General features: G+C 51.5%; 2 protein-coding genes across 3 annotated transcripts in view; one reads left to right on the forward strand and one right to left on the reverse strand.

The window, feature by feature from the left end:
- The window catches only part of CDC45 (cell division cycle 45), a 33,397-nt gene extending 20,469 nt beyond the window's left edge, over positions 1-12,928 (forward strand). For both annotated transcript variants that reach the window (XM_053206327.1, XM_015081823.3), the window contains 6 exons: positions 4,518-4,656; positions 4,740-4,823; positions 6,426-6,544; positions 9,079-9,155; positions 11,128-11,194; positions 12,793-12,928. In XM_053206327.1, coding sequence (XP_053062302.1) covers positions 4,518-4,656; positions 4,740-4,823; positions 6,426-6,544; positions 9,079-9,155; positions 11,128-11,192 — 484 coding nt within the window. In that variant the 3' untranslated portion in view covers positions 11,193-11,194; positions 12,793-12,928. The remainder of the gene's footprint in view (positions 1-4,517; positions 4,657-4,739; positions 4,824-6,425; positions 6,545-9,078; positions 9,156-11,127; positions 11,195-12,792) is intronic.
- A 2,610-nt stretch (positions 12,929-15,538) lies between these two features.
- On the reverse strand, positions 15,539-17,058 carry CLDN5 (claudin 5). Its single transcript, XM_027049654.2, has one exon. The coding sequence runs from the start codon at positions 16,852-16,854 to the stop codon at positions 16,198-16,200; it is 657 nt and encodes a 218-aa protein (XP_026905455.1). The 5' UTR covers positions 16,855-17,058; the 3' UTR covers positions 15,539-16,197.
- Positions 17,059-17,272: the final 214 nt, after the last annotated feature.

The raw sequence follows: 17,272 nt of genomic DNA on the forward strand, positions 1-17,272 counted from the left end.
TAAAGTGTACAATTCAGTGGCTTTTAGTATATTTACAAGGTTGTGCAAATATCACCACTACCTAATTTTAGAACATATTCGTTGCATCAGAAAGAAGCCCCCCATTCCCCTTAACCATCACCTCCCAAATCTCCCATCTCTCTGAGCCCTAGGCAACCACTAATCTACTTTCTGTCTTCATAGATTTGCTATTTTGGACACTTCGTATAAACAGGATTGAACAATACATGTCCTTTTATGACTGACTCCTTTCACTTAGACTAGTGTTCTCAAGGTTCATCCATGTTGCAACATGAAGAAATTTCCTTCCTTTTTCTTGCAAATAAGACTCTATGGTATGGATATACCACATTTTATTCATCCATTGATCAGTGGTAGTTTCTACCTTTTGACTGTTATGAATAATGCTGCCATAAATACGCATATATAAGTTGTGTGGACGTGTTTTCATTGCTCTTGCGTATATGCCTGAGGATGGGATTTCTGGGTCGTATGGTAAGTCTGTTTTATCTTTTGAATAATGGGTAGACTGTTTTCCAAAGTGATTACATCATTTTACATTCCATCAGTAGTGTATGAGTTTGAATTTCTCCACACCCACGATAGCCATCCTAGTGTGAAGTGACGTGAAGTGGGATCTCATTGTGGTTTTGATTTGCATTTCCCTCATGGCTAATGATGTTGAGCAGCTTTTCATGTGCTTATTGGCTATTTGTAGATCTCATTTGGAGAGCTGTCTATTCAAGTCCTTTGTCCATTTTTAAATTGTCTTTATTATGGAGCTGTAAGAATTGTTTCCTATATTCTAAATATAAATCCCTTACCAAATACATGATTTGCAAATATTTTCCCCCATCCTGTGGGTTATCTTTTCACTTTCTTGATACAGTTCTTTGAAGCACAAGGTTTTAGTTTCAGTCATATCCAGGTTATCCTTTTTCTTTTGTTTCTTATGTTTTTGATGTCATATCTAAGAAACGACTTCAGAGTTTTATAGTTTTTGCCTTTACATTAGGTGTATGATTCATTTGAGGTTAATTTTTGTGTCTGGTGCAAGGAACAGGTTCAGCTTAATCCTTTTGTATGTGTACATCCAAATTGTTCTAATACCATTTGTTGAAAAGACTTCTTTCCCCCCACTGAATCATTTTGGCACCCATGTTGAATATCAGTGAACTGTGAATATGAGAATTTATTTCTAGACTCTCAGTTCTGTCCCATCAATTGGTGTATCTGTCCTTGTGGCAATACCACACGGTTTTGATTACTCTAGCTTTATAGCTAGTTTTGGTTATTCTGTGTTCCTTGAAGTTCCATATGAGTTTTAGGATCAGCTTGTCAGATACTGCAAAGAAGTCATATTGCTTTGAACCTATAGATAAATTTGGGGAGTATTGTTGTCTCAACAATAGGAAGTCTTCCAGTCCATGAACATGGGATGTTTTCCCATTAACTCAGATCCTCTTTAATTTTTTTCAAGAACGTTTTGTATTTTTCAGAGAATAAATTCTTTTTGTACTTCTTTTGTTAAATTTATTCTTTTTTTTTAATGTTTATTTATTTTGAGAGCACATTCACAAGCAGGGGAGGGACAAGAGAGAGGGAGAGAGAGAATCCCAAGCAGGCTCCACACCATCAGCACAGAGCCTAACTTGGGGCTCGATCTCACGAACCTTGAGATCATCACCTGAGCTGAGATCAAGCGTTGGATGCTTAACCGACTGAGCCACCCAGGTTGCCCCTGTTAAATTTATTCCCAAATATTTTATTCTTTTTGACACTATGGTAAATGGACTTGTTTTCTTAATTTTATTTTTGTTTACTGATTGCTATTGCATAGAAATACAGTTGCTTTTTGTATATTTATCTTGTGTCTTGCAACAGTATTGAACTTATATATTAGCTCTAATAGTTTTTTTGTTTGTTTGTTTTTAGTTGTAATAGGTTTTAGTTATTTCTTAGGATTTCCTGTATACAAGATTATGTTATCTGCAAATAGAGATGGTTTTACTTCTTCCTTTCCAACTGCTAGAACCTCCACTACAATCCCAGGTACATTTTTATCTGTACCTTCTTTTTCCTTTTTCGTATTGTCTCTGTCTTACTCAATTTTGATTCCATCTTGGCAGTTTCTCCTCAGTGAGGGACCCAGAGTGGAAAGGAGCTCTGGCTGGTCAGAGCTAGACTGCTACGGCCCCCTAGTCTTTACCATGTCCCCTTGCACTTTATCACAGCTCCTGCACTCACCTGCTATTGGACAGGGTAAAACTCTCACTTTGAACCACTGTGCCCCAGTTGCCTGGTGTTTTTAAACATTCTTAGCTCTTGCTGCTTCTCTGCTCCCTCCCACACTAACTCCCAAAGATACACCAGTCTTATGGCCAGTTGGTGGTCTATTCCCCCTGCTTATATTTTGGGGTCTACAGTGTTCCCTTATTCTCTTGTCATGAGAGTCCTAGATTTTTGGTTTTACAATGTGGTTGCTCTATTTTTATCTAGAAATATAAGGAAATCCCAAAACTATAGTATCAACTGTTGATGCCCTCATCCCAGAGTTGATGGAGCAGTTTTAGACATTGTTTACTGACTTCCTGCTATGACAGAATATTTATTCCTCTTTTGTGCTCCTTTCCCTTCCTGTGCCACTGTTTTTAGCTCCTTTGTAACTGTAACATACTTGCATCTTGTTCTATCACCATTGTCTCTTTTCTCCCTACTTTGTAAGAAAAAGATATTAGCATTCTTACTTTTCTCTTCCCTATACCTTCTACTTTGTGAAATCTATGCTTTTATATTTTTAGGGTTAATAACACTTGGTTAGAGAATAGAATGCAAGTCATCTCATCCTTGACTATAGATTTGATTCTAAAAGATGAAAATCAATGTTCCAGAATCACTCGTGTGCAGTGATTATGTTACTTTCTGATGCTGCTCTTTGTTTTTCCTGGAACTCTTAATTGCCTTCTTTATAATATCCAGTTTTTACCCCAGCTCTACTTCCAGGAGCTATTCCTTGAGTCCCTTTTGTCTAGGAGAGCCTGGGGTTCTGCCTTCTGACACCAGCCTGGACCTGCAGCTCTCTAGGCCTGCTGTTCGCTGCCACCACTGATGTTTGGCACTGACTGTGCCAATCCCAGGCACTGACTCTGCCCTGGGTTGGAGCCAGTGTTTCTTAGGGTCCTTGTCTTTGGTTTTTTCAGCCTTTCATTTTTTTAGAGCATACTTCCCTTTCTTTAAAGAAAGAGCACATATGAGGTAAATGTTCTGAGTTCTTGCACATCTGACAATATCTTTATTCTACCCTCACCTGGTCCCTGGTATAGCTTGTATACAATTCAAGGTTGAAGGTAATTTCCTGTTAAATGTGGATTTTATTGCTCCCCTGTCTTCTAGCAGCCAGTGGTGCTAATTGAGGTCTGAGCTATCTTAGTTCTTGTTTCTTTATCAATGCCTCATACCCCACCTAAAAAAGCTTGCAGGATTTTTTCTTTTATTTTCAGTGTTTTGTGATTTCATAGTGATGTGTCTTGGGTAGATCTTGCCTCATGGATTGTACTGGGTTCTCAGGCGAGCCCTTTTGATCCAAAGCCCCAGATTTTTCAGCTTGGGAATTCTTTTGTACTATTTATTACTCCTCTCAAACATACATACGTGTTTTTTTTATTCTTTCTTTCCTGGAATAATGCTCTGTCTGATTTTTGCCTTATGTTTTCCATGTTTGTCTTATTCTTGGTGTTACGGAAGCTTCTTGACTTTATCCTTTGAGTGAATTTTTTATTTTTTTGCAATCACTTTACTTTCCACAAACACTTTGAGTTTCTGATTGTTCCTTTTTCATGGCATCCTGTTACTGGTTTACAAATATCTTAGTTGCCCAAATTCCTTTGAAGATTTTAATTAGAATTCATTTCAAGTTTTCTTTTGTTCTCCAAATTATCTCTGTTTCATCTAGGGTCACTTTTTCTGGGCATAGGCATTTCTCAAATACCTGGTGGTCCTCATGATCAAGAGGGGGAGCTGTGGAAACCTGGTGAGGCACTGGGTCTTTGGGTATAGCATACAGGCTAGAAGGCATTGCTTCATCTTGGCAGGTCGAGAGCCAATATGACACTTTGAGACCTTTAACTTCTTGGTGCACTTCTCCACAGAGTTCATTTTAATGTATTTAGAGGAGAACCCTCCTTTCGTGGGGGGAAGGGTAATAATCCATCCGTCAGGTGAGGTGTCCCTGATCCTCCTCTTGGACCTTGCCCTGGCCCCTCTGTCAGAGCCCTCTGGACACCTTCCAGGTCCTGCTGGACAGTGTCTTCCCTCTGTTGGCTTTCAGTTTCCTGTCTTCTGATGCCCCTCCCACATCTCATGTTTGTCACTGGGTTTATGTATGTTTTATTCCTTCCTTTCATATGAAAGGGAACTCAGGAGGGAAAGAAAGAAACTCTCATCCCCATATACCCTCCCAGGAGCCAAGTGCTCTGTTTGTGACTCTATGCTGAAGCTGTGTGTCTGCCGTGTTACAGGAGTAACCTGGACAAACTCTACCATGGCCTGGAACTCGCCAAGAAGCAGCTGCGAGCCACGCAGCAGACCATCGCCAGCTGCCTCTGCACCAACCTTGTCATCTCCCAGGGGCCCTTCCTCTACTGCTCCCTCATGGAGGTCAGGCTTCCTGTGGACAGCTGAGCACCAGGCCACGCCTGCCAGCAGCCCCGTCTGACTGTCTCTGTGTCCTTCCCCTGCAGGGCACTCCGGACATTGTGCTATTTTCCAAGCCAGCATCCCTGAGCCTGCTCAGCAGACACCTGCTGAAGTCCTTTGTGTGTTCGGTGAGGAACTGGGTGGGTGGGTGCCAGAAGGTAGATGCCCAAAGCAGAGCTTGGACTAGGCGTTAGAGGCTGGCCTTGAGGTACTGGTAGCCGTGCACCAGCTGTGGGGTCTGAGGAAAACGCTCACTTTTTCTGAGCTGTGTTTTCCTCAGCTGACCCTTCGGAATCTTCTAGTTCCTAGAAGCTCTGATTTTGTTACTTGGCCATCCTGGTCTCTTGGACAAGTAGGAAGGGACCTCATGGGGAATGTGAGGCTATGGCTTATGTTCAGCTGTGGCAGATCAGGGAGAGATGAAGTTGGTTGTAGCACAGACTTGCTTCCTAGCAAAACTTTGTTTTCTGGGCTGGCTTTCCCTTTTCCATGTGTGGTTCCATCTTTTGTATGGCCTAACAGCCTTCTTTGCCTTGGCCTGGGACACCCACCCCTACCCAGCTAACATCAGGCTAACACACCCCCTGGGTATGATCACAAAAGGGATGATCCTACACATGTCAACAATCAAAGTCTTACTCTGCTTCCTGTATGACAGTTTACACTAGGGGCTACTCTAAACAAAATGTTTAATAGGATGTTGACATTATCTCATACCACTGAACTGACCTATAAAATGATTATCTGAGTATTATGTGAAGACAGTCAGATAATGACAAAAGTTGGACTAGGGACAAAACATGAGCTCTAAAGTTGTCTAAGCTTCTTTTATTATTATTTTTTTAGTGTTTATTTATTTTTGAGAGAGACAGAGTGTGAGTGGGGGCAGGGCAGAGAGAGAGAGAGAGGGAGACACAGAATCTGAAGCAGTCTCCAGGCTCTGAGTTGTCCGTACAGAGCCTGACATGGGGCTCAGACTTATGTACCACGAGATCATGACCTGAGCCGAAGTTGGACGCTTAACCAACTGAGCCACGCTGACGCCCCTGTCTAGGCTTCTTTTAAATCTCAGCCTCCTTGTTTACCAGTTGTGTGATGTGAGGTCAATTATTTGATCTCTGGCCTCAGTTTCCTCATCTGTAAAAAGGATGAATGAATATCCGCTTCACAGGACCCATCATTTATCAAATATTCCTTAAGCAGTCACCACCAGCCAGGCTCTGATATCATAGGGTGACCAATGACCCTTGGATACCCTTCAGTCCTGGACAAATCAGGATAGTTGGTCACCTCTTTTATAGGGTATGGGTGCAATGGGTACAGCAGTGAAGGAAACACATGAGTCTCCATGTTGAAGGCGGATGCATGCTGGCAAGGGGACAGATGACGAAAGATTATGTATGGTGTCAGATGGTGGCACGCCATGGAGAAGCTGAAGCAGGATGACGGAGGGGGGTTGGTTGGGGGGTCCTCCTGGAGAAGGTGACAACTGCTTCAGGACCTAAAGGAGGTGAGGGAGGGAACAACCAAGGGACACTGGCACAGAAGGAGGCTAGGAATAGGGTGTCACAGCGTGGGGGGCAGCTGCATGGGGACTTGAGCATCTGTGGTGAGAGAAAGCCCCTGGAGGTTTTTGGAGAGTGGGTGGCTGGCCCTGTTAGAGCTTCTAGGCATGGAGTGGTGTGCTTGCCCTATGGGGCTGTGACTAAGAGTGCAATTTACCTCCGCAGACAAAGAACCGGCGCTGCAAGCTGCTGCCTTTGGTGATGGCCGCACCCCTGAGTGTGGAGCAGGGCACTGTGACTGTGGTGGGCATCCCCCCAGAGACGGACAGCTCAGACAGGAAGAAGTGAGCCGGGTTCTGCATCTCCTGGGAGTTGGGATCTCAAGGGGTGTTATTGGCCCATGGGTTCTGCTGAGTTGGGTGATCTTTGCCCTCAACGCCACACCAAGGATAGCCTTTTCCACCATGTGGTGGGACTGTGAGGGTTTAAATATGTGGGCTGCAGGTTAGCCACTGAGCCTCTGCCTTACCCCTTGACTGGACTTTTGAATTCTTTTAGTTTGTTCAAGGCCTCCCAGACAAGAGTGTCTGGCTCTTCCAGGATCCAGAATGGGCTCCACACCTACAGCAAGGTGTGATAAGGTATCCTGGCTCTGTGTGGCCTTGGGCAGGAACCCCAGCCCTTCCTGGGCCAGAACCCTCTTCTGAGGTACAAATGGTTTATACTGAAAATCTGAGGGGTTTCAGGTCAGCCACCCCAGAAATTAGGCTTCACCTATAAGGATCCTTGAGACCAACTCTGTACAATGCCTTCAAAGCCTTCATGAGTGATCACCATCTTGTTGGGGCCTCACATTAACCTTTGAGGAGATCCAGGCAGTGTCTCCCATCCCTTCCCCCACCCCAGTGAGTCAGAGTCACTATTCACTAAATCCCCACTTCAGGCATTTGCCAAACATTTAAAAGTTTAGTTGTAAGAGCTGAAATACCAAAGATCATTCACTAGAGTGTGTGCAGGGGCATGCACACCCAGGCTGCTGCCTGCCAGCACAGAGTTGCCATTCCAAAGTTGAGCTCACTTGCACCCCCATGGTTTGGGCAGCAAGTGGAGAATCCAGCACACCACCACCACCCCACCACCCCCCCCACCCCCCACCGCCCGCATGCTGGCAGAAGCCTACAGAACTGCTGTAGTCACCCAGACTGGGGTGGTGGCTCCCTGTCCTCCCTCAACCTTTTCTTTATTTAGTGTCTAGGAAACGTTTTGGACTTTCGTCAGTGGTGTACTTCTGCATTTTGTTTTCTCACCGAGTACCAGCCCTTTATGCACATTTTTTCAAAAGTGACTTCTAGCAGTAGGAAACCTGTTAAATGAAGGTGACAGTTTACCTGTCATCTTCTATTGGATATTCAGGCTGTTTTTAACTTTTTGTTATTGTGGACATTGTACCAGTGGGTTTGTGAATGCATAGGTTCATCTTCTTGTGCTTTTGAGAAGCTTCTCCCACCGTCTTCTAAACGTCTTCCCTGCATCTGTTGGGCTGGGTTCTCATTCTCCTCCTGCAGCAAGGTCAGGTTTTCTCCTGCCCACTCCATCCAGACATTGTATTGGCCAACAGGCAGGGCCTTGAGGGGCTCCCCAGTTCTCCCTGCTGCCCCTTTCATGCTCTGCATGGCCAGAGAGCCCTGTGACTAATCCCAGGGGCTATGTGTGACCATCCTTTGCCTCTCTGGCAGAGTCTCAGTGCTCCCCAACACATCCCAAGAGGTGACCTTGGTCAGATACTGAGTGACAGCTGGCAGCAAGACACCTAGCCCCCAAGTGGGGCAGCTTGGGGACCAAGGACCACTAGTGTCTTGTGCTCCTCAGTTTTCCCAGTTAGCTCTTATTGGCCTCTGCTGTGGAAGACGCTGGTCTTGGATCTGGATCAATCCTAGCTTTGGTTTGTGAGCTTTGACCTCCTTCTGTGTCTGCAAAGGCCATTTAGGTAGCAAGTTGGGAGAGACAATGGACTTTTTTAAGACAAATGCTTCCATGTTGCTGGGCTGCTTTCCAAAGCTATGCCATGGATCTTGGATTCAGTCATATGGGGTGGAGCTGGCCAGGGGCTCCTGGGCTGTGTTCCCAAGACAGCCAGCAAGCCCTTCCTCCACAGGCCACCACAGCTGCCTGCGTCCTCACTCCAGTCATCAATCTGTTGCTGTATGTGACTGTGGTTAGTGGTTCACTCTGGCTGGTATGCAGTCTCGAGTGAGAGTTGCCATAGAGGTTTGAAGCACTCGCCCCTCCTCTTCCTGTTCTCCTTGACTGTGACCAGCCCGAGTCCCTTCCCCGTGATGCTCTCCCTCCACTGCCAGCCCTTACTACCTGCAGCAACCCTGAGCCCCCAGGGGTTGGGTGTGCCTCCCTGCCGCACACCTGCACCCTTGATGCTCCTGCGCCCCTGAGTTGTGGCCGCACACTGTAGCCCGGCCCTGCAGGTTCCTCCCATCTCCACCCTGTGTGTGACCCAGCCTTGGCCGAGACTCCCATCCCAGCATGCCTCCCATTGAGCCTCTGCTTCTTTCCCAGCTGCCGGCACGGTGGCAGGCATGAGAGAGGCTACAGTCAGGGCATACCCTGGGAGGTGCCCAGGGACACTCATGCCCTGAGGGCTGAACAGGGTCCAGCTGGATGCTGAACAGCAGCCAGAGAAGGTGACTATCTAGTGAGTGTGGGTGAGACCTCAGAGGACAGTGGCCCAGGAAGGAGTATGAGTGCCAACAGGTAGAACCGGTGGCCAGGGAGGAGTCTGGGCCAAGTCTAATGTCTGTTCTGGGGACTTAGGAAGGTCCATTACAGTGGATGGGTTCCCAACAGACCTTTTATATGTCTGCAGCTTTTTTGGGCGGGCGTTTGAGAAGGCAGCAGAGGGCACCAATTCTCGGACGCTGCACAACCATTTTGACCTCTCAGGTAAGAGTTTGCTGTACTGGGGCCCTTTCAAGGTCAGCGCTGGCCTTGAACTAGGGAAGCTGGCATCGCTAGAAATACCTTGCAAGCAGCCCTCATTTTTTTGGAGCCAGCCCCGGACCAGGTGGCTCAGGGAGCTCTAGGATGCCCCTGCCTCTGGTGGGCTCCCAGGGCAGAGAGAGAACGGGTATTGCCCATAGAGCCATAAGCCTGGCTTCGGCCTTACAGTCCAGCCCTTGAGACCACTTCACAAAGGAGTCCCGAGGACTGGCCTTTAGAGCCTCCTGGGCCAGCCTCACCCATCAGGGTCACCTGCCTCTTCTGTGGGTATGGAAACAGGGCTTATGGCAACCCAAGAGCACTGCCTCTAAGGCTATGCTGGCCACCACTGCAGGCCAGCAGCTCTTATCTGTGTTATCATGAAGGGTCCCACGTAGTCCTGTGACAGCCCAGGTACTGGCCCCACCCTTATGTTACATGAACCCAGAGAATGGAAGAGCGCAGTCCAGGGGGTGGCTTTGCAAGCTGGCCTAGTGCCCCCCACAACACCCCACAGTTTTCTCCATAGGCCAGCGTGGAACATGGTTGACATTTAGCCATATTTACTTTTTATTCTCACTGACAGATTTTTAAGTAAAACAGACATGGTGACCCCTCACCCTTTGTATTAGTGTGCTCAGGCTGCCATAACATCATACGTAGACTAGGAAGTTTAAACAACAGAAGTACGTTTCTCACCGTTCTAGGGGCTGAAGTCCAAGATCAAAGTGTACACAGGATCATTTTCTTTTGAGGCCTCTTTCCTTGGTTTGCAGATGGCCGTCTTCTGGCTGTGTCCTCACACAGTCGTCCCTCTGCGTCTGTGTCTTTGTCTCCTTATAAGGGCCCCAGTGAGACTGGATTAGGGCTCCCCCATATGACCTCATTGAACCTAAACACCTTCAAGAGCCCCCTCTCCAAATAAAGCACATGCTGTCTGAGGCGCTGGTGGCTAGGCCTTCTACTCAAGAACTTGGGGAGAATATACTTCAGCCCATAACCCCCATCTGTGAGAAAGGACAGTGTCTTTCATCACCATCAGCTGATTTGTTACAATGAGTTCCTACCATCAGTGACCCAGTGTTTATCCCAGCTGCCTCAGTCATCTAAAGCCAGCTCTTTCATGCTGGGCCCACTTGGGCTGTGGCTCTATGTTGGGTGGGTTCAACCCCAGCAGCAGCACACACCAATGCGGGAGATGTTGGTGCTGGCTGGCCTGCAAGATGTCCCAGCTTCTCACAGAAGATTTGCGGGCTGGGAGTTACTCGGCTTCCCCCATGGGTGGAGAGCAGTGAGGAGGGACACGGCAGAGGGAGCCAGGCCAGCACCCACCTGGGTACACTGGGCCTGGGGTTCCAGATGGCTCACAGGACCAGGCTGGTCCAGTTTTGCCCTGTTTGATGAGGGTCCATGTGCTTGTCTGAGTCTGATGGCCCCCCAGAAATGGAGGCAGTTCACATCGTGTCCCCCTTGTGCAGAGGAGAGCACTGAAGCCGAGAGACTGGCCAGAGCAAGACTCAGGGCCTCCTGCAACCCATGATGGGGCAGGGCTCTGTGTCCAGCAGGATGGGAAGGCCTGTCTCTGCCTAGATCTGTTCTAAACTGTCACATCCCATGTCCCCCTTACTGGCTGTCACTGCCAATCTCCTAGCTGCCCAGAGGGTCCTCCCCATAGACTATAAGCCCAGCTAGCCTCACTAACAGGGCAGCCAGCAGTTTCTGAGGATTAAATACAGACAGTGAAGTACAACCTCTGAGTTCAGAATTTTCCAGGCCTCAAGGAGCTGAGTATATTTTGAAATGTGCTGGAGGGTGGTTCCCATCTTGGATGACTCGGAAGAAGGAGTTCAAACACCCTGACTTGTTTTTCCTACTGCTCCCTCACCCTCAGCCCTACTCCTCCACCTCACGAGGTGTTTTTCTTTCATTACTTCAGTAATTGAACTGAAAGCAGAGGATCGGAGCAAGTTTCTGGATGCACTTGTTTCTCTCCTGTCCTGATGGTGAGATGTGGGGGAGGGGTGGGGTGCTGGAGAGTTCAGGGGGGCTCCCCAGAAGAGGCTGGGGGTGGCCCTGCCACAAAGCCAGCCTTGTTGAAGTGTAAAGAGGGCCCCTCATTCCCTGCTTTGAGTTTTTCCTCCTCAAGCCAGGCTTTTCTACTTGGGTTTCAGACCCAAGCAGTGTTCTAAGATTTGGGACCAACACATTTTTCCCAAGGATGTCCCTGGGCTGGCGGCAGTGCCACAACGGGGCATTTTTGAAAGAGCTAATTTCATTAAGCTTCCTGGGACTCCTTCAGCAAGAGCTGGCATTTACCCTCTCCTGACCACACTATGGGCTGGGCATCAGTGAATGAAATACAGGCCTCCTGGCACTGCAGGGAAAGAGGGTGACCCCTGTGGGCGAGGGGGGCAGGGGAGGGACACCTGGAGCTTTGCTGCTTTTTGCAGCATTGTATCAGGCTCTGGGCAAGAGCCCACAGAGGCTCCTATCTGGGCTCTTGTGCATCTGACTTAGGAGAAAACAAAGCTGTTGGCAGCCACTCATCAATAACTATAAAATGTCATCTCTGTGGGCCTGTACCAGCATGAGGCTGTCACTGGCAGTCCACAGTGATGCTCACCAGCTGGGGCTCTTTCCAGTGCCACTCATGCCATCTCTCTTGAAGGGCCCCCCACACAGTGGATGCTCACACCCAGCCCTGCATCTCCTTGAGCCCTGGGCTGGAGCCACTGCTGTGGTAGACAGGCCTTGTCAAGACTCTGAGGTAGGGGTGCCCTTGTTCTGGCCCAGGGTCTTCCCGCTCCCCCACCATCCATAGTGAGTTGGAAACTGTGGAGGTGCCTTTCCCCTGTCAGGGCCCCAGTGGGCTCTGCTGAGAATGATATAGGGGGTCTCAGGGACCCCACAGTCCCTCTTTCAGAGTAGGCTGGGGTATAAAGGGGCTCGTGTTGGGGAGGAACTTTGGACTCAGACCCTTCGGGTCTTCAGCAAGGTCTGTTGGGTACCTCACCAGGCTATGACGGGTTCCTCATTTGAAGTGGGGCTAACACCCCTTGGACAATGAGCACTGAGCCTTCAGATGGGGGCAGGGTATAAGTTTATGACCCAAATCAAAGGCTACAAGTGGGGGCTTTTGGGTTGGGGGCTGGTATTTGAAGCATACTCCTCCCCTGCGGCCTGCTCAGTGATGATGCCAGTGCTGCTGTGTGCCCTGCCACCATGACAGTGTGCACAGTGAGCCAGCCAGGAAGGTGGGTAGGGGGACAGTATGGGGAGACGTTCCAGGCCAGGGGAGAAACCTTGTGAAGGTACCACGGGGCTGAGACTGGACAGGGCACTGGCAGGGTCTGCAGGGCGATATAGTGGTGGAGGGCCATGAGGCCTTGGAGGTTCTCAAGCAAATGACAGCCTGGACCTGGCCAGTGGGCACTTCAGTTCTGGGGCGGCCCTCCACCCATGGTCACCACTCCTCACCTGTGTGAGTGGTGGAGGCTACTCAGAAGCAAGCCCAGCATGTCAGAGGCAAGGCCTGAGCAGTTTGCTTAATTTGGAAAGACGTTAGAATTGTTTGAAATTTACTTTTTTTTTTCTTTTCTAGAGTTTGATTTCTTCTGATGTGTCCTCCTTCTCCTAATTTATATTAACTGGGTTTTATTTAGACTATAAGTTATGGACATGGTTTTAGACACCCACAGTGGGTTTTTAATGGAATAAAATGTTTGTTTTAGCTTTGGTGCCTCAGTCTTGGCTCTGGTCATAGGGACAGCACTTGTTTTTGTCTTGAGCCTTCTGTGGATGTGGAGGAGCCTTTTCCTGTGTCCTGGGTAACCTCAAGGCCCAGCAGTAAACAGCATGTGGGGGGGCAGTGGCCTACAGGCTCCCTGGAAAGCAGGGGGTGGTGGATGTCGGGTGCCTCAGCACCTGGGCCTCTACATACTTCCTGCGCTGACCACTGCTCAGTGATGCCAGCCAGGACCTCACTCTGCTCTCCCATCACTTCTTCCTGTCCACTTGGCCTTGGCAACATCTCAAGCCCACCTTCTTGACCGTGTCCCCCTGCCAGGCCCACCCTCCCACAGCCATCTTACCCTCCAGCACCTCCTGTCCTGGCACCCCCATAGACACACAGCACCCCCAGGCTGCTGGGAGAGTCAAGCAGATAGCAAGGGCACAGTCCTCACCTGGGAAGGGTGTGGCTGGCTAAGGGGCCCTGGACGGAGATGGCTTAACTGGCATCCGGGTCACAGAAGGTTCGAGCAGGACAGGACCTTGGCAACTTTCAGAGTTTTCAGAACAGCAAGAGTTCTCAGTCGGGAGCTGTGCCATCAGTTGGTGGTCCCACTCTCCCAGATGTCCCCAGAGCCCTGGCAAGGGTTGAGGGAATCTGGAGGCAAGGAGGATGCCATTCCTGCCCTTTAGGTAAGAGAGAGCTGCTGACATAAGTGTCTGAGGCTATCTGGCTGTTCTGCCTGGAGTGAGGGTGCCAAGGAAGCAGGCTAGAGTGACACAGCCACCTGGGTGTGGTGCCTGGGGCCCTGGGCAGGAGGAAGCAGAGTGGTTTAGGTAGGCTTTAAGTTGGTGGAAAGCCCCAGTGGCCTGGAACTGAGGACATGGGTGGCCAGGTCTAAGGGTGAACTTTGGAAAGGGGCATAACCTTTGGAAAGGTTGGCCGCATTGGAGGCTGGCTCCTCCTGCCTGACCTCTAGTAAATGGAATGTGCTCCTGGCTGGCCTGGCATGAGTCAGGCAGCAGCAGCCTAACTGCTCAGGGCCCTCAAGCTGCCCACCTTGGCCATTCACATCATTGGGACTGTGCTGATGCCTGGGTCCCAAAGGAGTCAGAAAGCTCTAGGCTTGTGTGGGATGTAGCCTTGGGCCTGCACTCCTGGCCAAACACCAGTGTGGCTGGCCCCAGGAGTTAAGGACCTTTGTTTCAGCAGCCCCACCAAGAGCCAAGGCCCCAGATTCACACACTCTTGCATTTGAGGGTTGTTCTGTGGTCCTGGCTACACAGGCCCGGGGGGGCTACTGAGGACCTCTATGCTATGGGACCCATCTCGCTGCAGCTCATCCCATTGCAAGGAGCTCAGGCCACCCAATAGTTCAACTCACTGGCTCTGCTGCAAACCCTGGGATTCAGAGCAGTGTTTGTCGCAGCTGTCCTGAGCCCATATTCTTGGGTTCTTCCCCACAGTGGGGAGTCTGGCCAGGCATGGGAGACTGCTTGCCACTGGATTTGGACCAAGCATTTCTGGACAGGGTCCCCAAGGCCAGGGTTGGGGGCAGATGCCAAGCCTTTCTGCTGCCTGGGCTTGGAGCTCCTCCCTACAGACCCCTCCCTCCCCCCATCCACAGCTGTCTTTTGCCCTGGCCTTTGGCAAAAGTAAAACTGCTTTCATTCCAAGCACCTAGAATGGGGTTGGAAGCAAGGAGCTCTCAGTGACTGCAATAGATAACTCTGGTGTGCTCTGTTCTGTGACCCCCCCCCCCCCAACCCCTGGCTTCCTGGCCCAGGCGAGTACTGGCTTCCAGGGGTCCCACTCACAGGAGGAAGGTTACACAGGGTGCTCCTGGCAGGGGCTGGCACAGAGGTGCTAATGGTCAGTACAACTCTGGGCTGGCTGCCAGGCCAGCTACATGAGTACGTGCCCTGCAGAGTCTGCGCTGAGACTGGCAGAAGAGCCAGGACAAGGGTCTGGAGCCTGGCCCGGGTACTCTCTGGGCAACCTGCACAAGTGCCTCCTCCCCATAGCAACATGCTTGTGGACCTACAGCTAGCGCTGCTGGAGCCAAGCACACATCCTGGAGTTGCCTGTTCCTGCTGCACTGTTGACTGAAAGGTCCCAGTCAGTGTTTTACAGATGTCTGGTCATTTGCTGTGATCCACAGATAGGCAAGCCCTGAGAGCGCTGGTGGAAAACACCCAACCTGTGGTGCATGGAGCCAGGCCTCTCCTCAAAGCCAGCAGCCTGGCAGCCCACCCTCAGCACTTCCTACATCTGAAAATGCCACACTGGCTGGTGGCTGGGGGACCTGGGATGGGGGGAGTAATTTCCAACCTGCATCCTCTTCTGGGGTCTGCATCACCCTTCTGCCCCAGGCTCTTCTAACTACAGATCTCACCTTCCTGGGTTGCTATGAGCTGTAGCTATTTTTCCCACCCAGTGGGAAGGTGATTGAGTGGCAGAGAGGACCAGGGATAAGGCCATACATCTTCTGGGTCCCAGGGACATCCCTGGGAGGTCTCCAAAAAAGCCTTTCAGGGAGGAGTTGGTGGGTGGGTGAGTGGATGAGGGGTGCTGCTGGGCACTTGCAGTGACTGGACAGAGGACAGGACACAGGTGGGAGGGTATTCAAACCATTTACTAAGCAAATTCTTACCCTCCCCCACAAGCTGCAAAGGAGGGCAGGGCCCTAGCTCCCCACGCAGGATTTAGTGCCCATAATCCTCTCCTGGGGAGCTGCCGGGGTGAGGCAGGGAGGTCCAGGCCAAGTCTTTCAAGGCCCCCTGGGCTCAGGCCCCGATCTTGGGGTAAAGGTCGGTTGTATACAGCCCTCCGGCAGTCCAGGCTGGGGTCCCTGGGCTTTCCGTCTGCCTGGCTGGAATCAGCAGGAGCCGCTGGGGAGGATGGCAGCATCCAAGACCCTGAGGGTTGGGGAGGAAAGCGGCATTTCGGTCCATTGTCCATTCAGCCTAAGGAACCCCGCGCCCCACTCACATCGGAGCAAGTTCTGCGCACCGAAAAAGAAACCGAGCAAGTCCTTCCAAGTGCGTGGCTCTTGTTCCGGGCAGGGCCCGGCTAGTGGCCGTAGAAGAGAACGGGCTGCGGGCGCGTGAAAGGTCTCAGTCGGCCGGTGCGCCGCGTCCAGGGGCAGAACCGGCCATTCCGCGGAGACTGCGCCGCACCACCTAGCATAGGCTGCGGTCCATGCACGACGCCCCTGGCCAGTCGTCCCGCTTGCGGGAGTGGCCGGCGTGAGGGGCCCCGCCGAGTCCAGCGCCCTCAGACGTAGTTCTTCTTGTCATAGTCGCCGCTGGCCGTGGGCCGCCGCGGAGCGGAGTACTTGACCGGGAAGCTGAAGTCGGGGCGGCCAGCGCAGACCCAGGCGCCGCAGCACACGAGGCCGCCGCCGCACATGAGCAGCGCCGAAGCGGCCCAGCCAATGTACAGCGCCGCGCCCAGTTCGTACTTCTGCGACATGGGCACGGTCGGGTCGTAGAACTCACGGACCACGATATTGGCGAACCAGCAGAGCGGAACGAGCGCCAGCAGCCCGCAGAGCGCGTAGAGCGCGCCGCCTGTGAGGGCCACGCGCGCTTTGGCCGGGCCTGGGGCCACGCAGGTAGTGCACTGCGCGCCCGCCAGGGTCACGAAAAGCGCGACGAGCGCCAGCAACACGGCGCCCACGGTGAGCGCCCGCGCCGCCTGCACCTCGGTGCTCAGCGCCAGCACCGAATCGTACACCTTGCATTGCATGTGCCCGGTGCTCTGCACCACGCACGACATCCACAGCCCCTTCCAGGTGGTCTGCGCCGTCACGATGTTGTGGTCCAGGAAGGCAGTCACCTGCCACATGGGAAGCCCGCACGCCAGGATCAGGCCCACCCAGCCCACCAGGCACAGCACCAGGCCGAGGATCTCCAGCGCGGCCGACCCCATGGCTGAAGGCGAGATGGGCGCCCGACGGCCCCCGGGCCTCCGGGCCTCCGGGAGAGCGCGGCGGTGCCTCGGTGGAGCGGCTTTGTAGCCTGAGAGGGCCCTGGTGCCAATGCGCCCGGCTCACTGCCGGCTCACCGCCTCCTGTCCGCCGCTCCAGCAAGTCTGCTCCACCGCCTCAGAACTGCGGGCGCCTCCTAGGGGGGCTTCCCATTTGAAGGTTCGGGGGCGGACCCTGCGCTGCGGATCCAGCCTCTGGTCCGCGAGTAGCCAATCCGTGCACCGGCCGTCGACCCTCAACCAATCACAGCCACCCCCAGCATCCGGAGTTAGGGAAACAACTGCCTCGGGGGTAGCGGAGGGCGCCGGGACCACTCCTCTCCCGGCCGCCGCCCGGCTCTTGTCCAGAGCTGGCTCCGGA

Source organism: Acinonyx jubatus, chromosome D3, assembly GCF_027475565.1.
Source record: "Acinonyx jubatus isolate Ajub_Pintada_27869175 chromosome D3, VMU_Ajub_asm_v1.0, whole genome shotgun sequence".
Lineage (NCBI taxonomy): Eukaryota > Metazoa > Chordata > Mammalia > Carnivora > Felidae > Acinonyx > Acinonyx jubatus.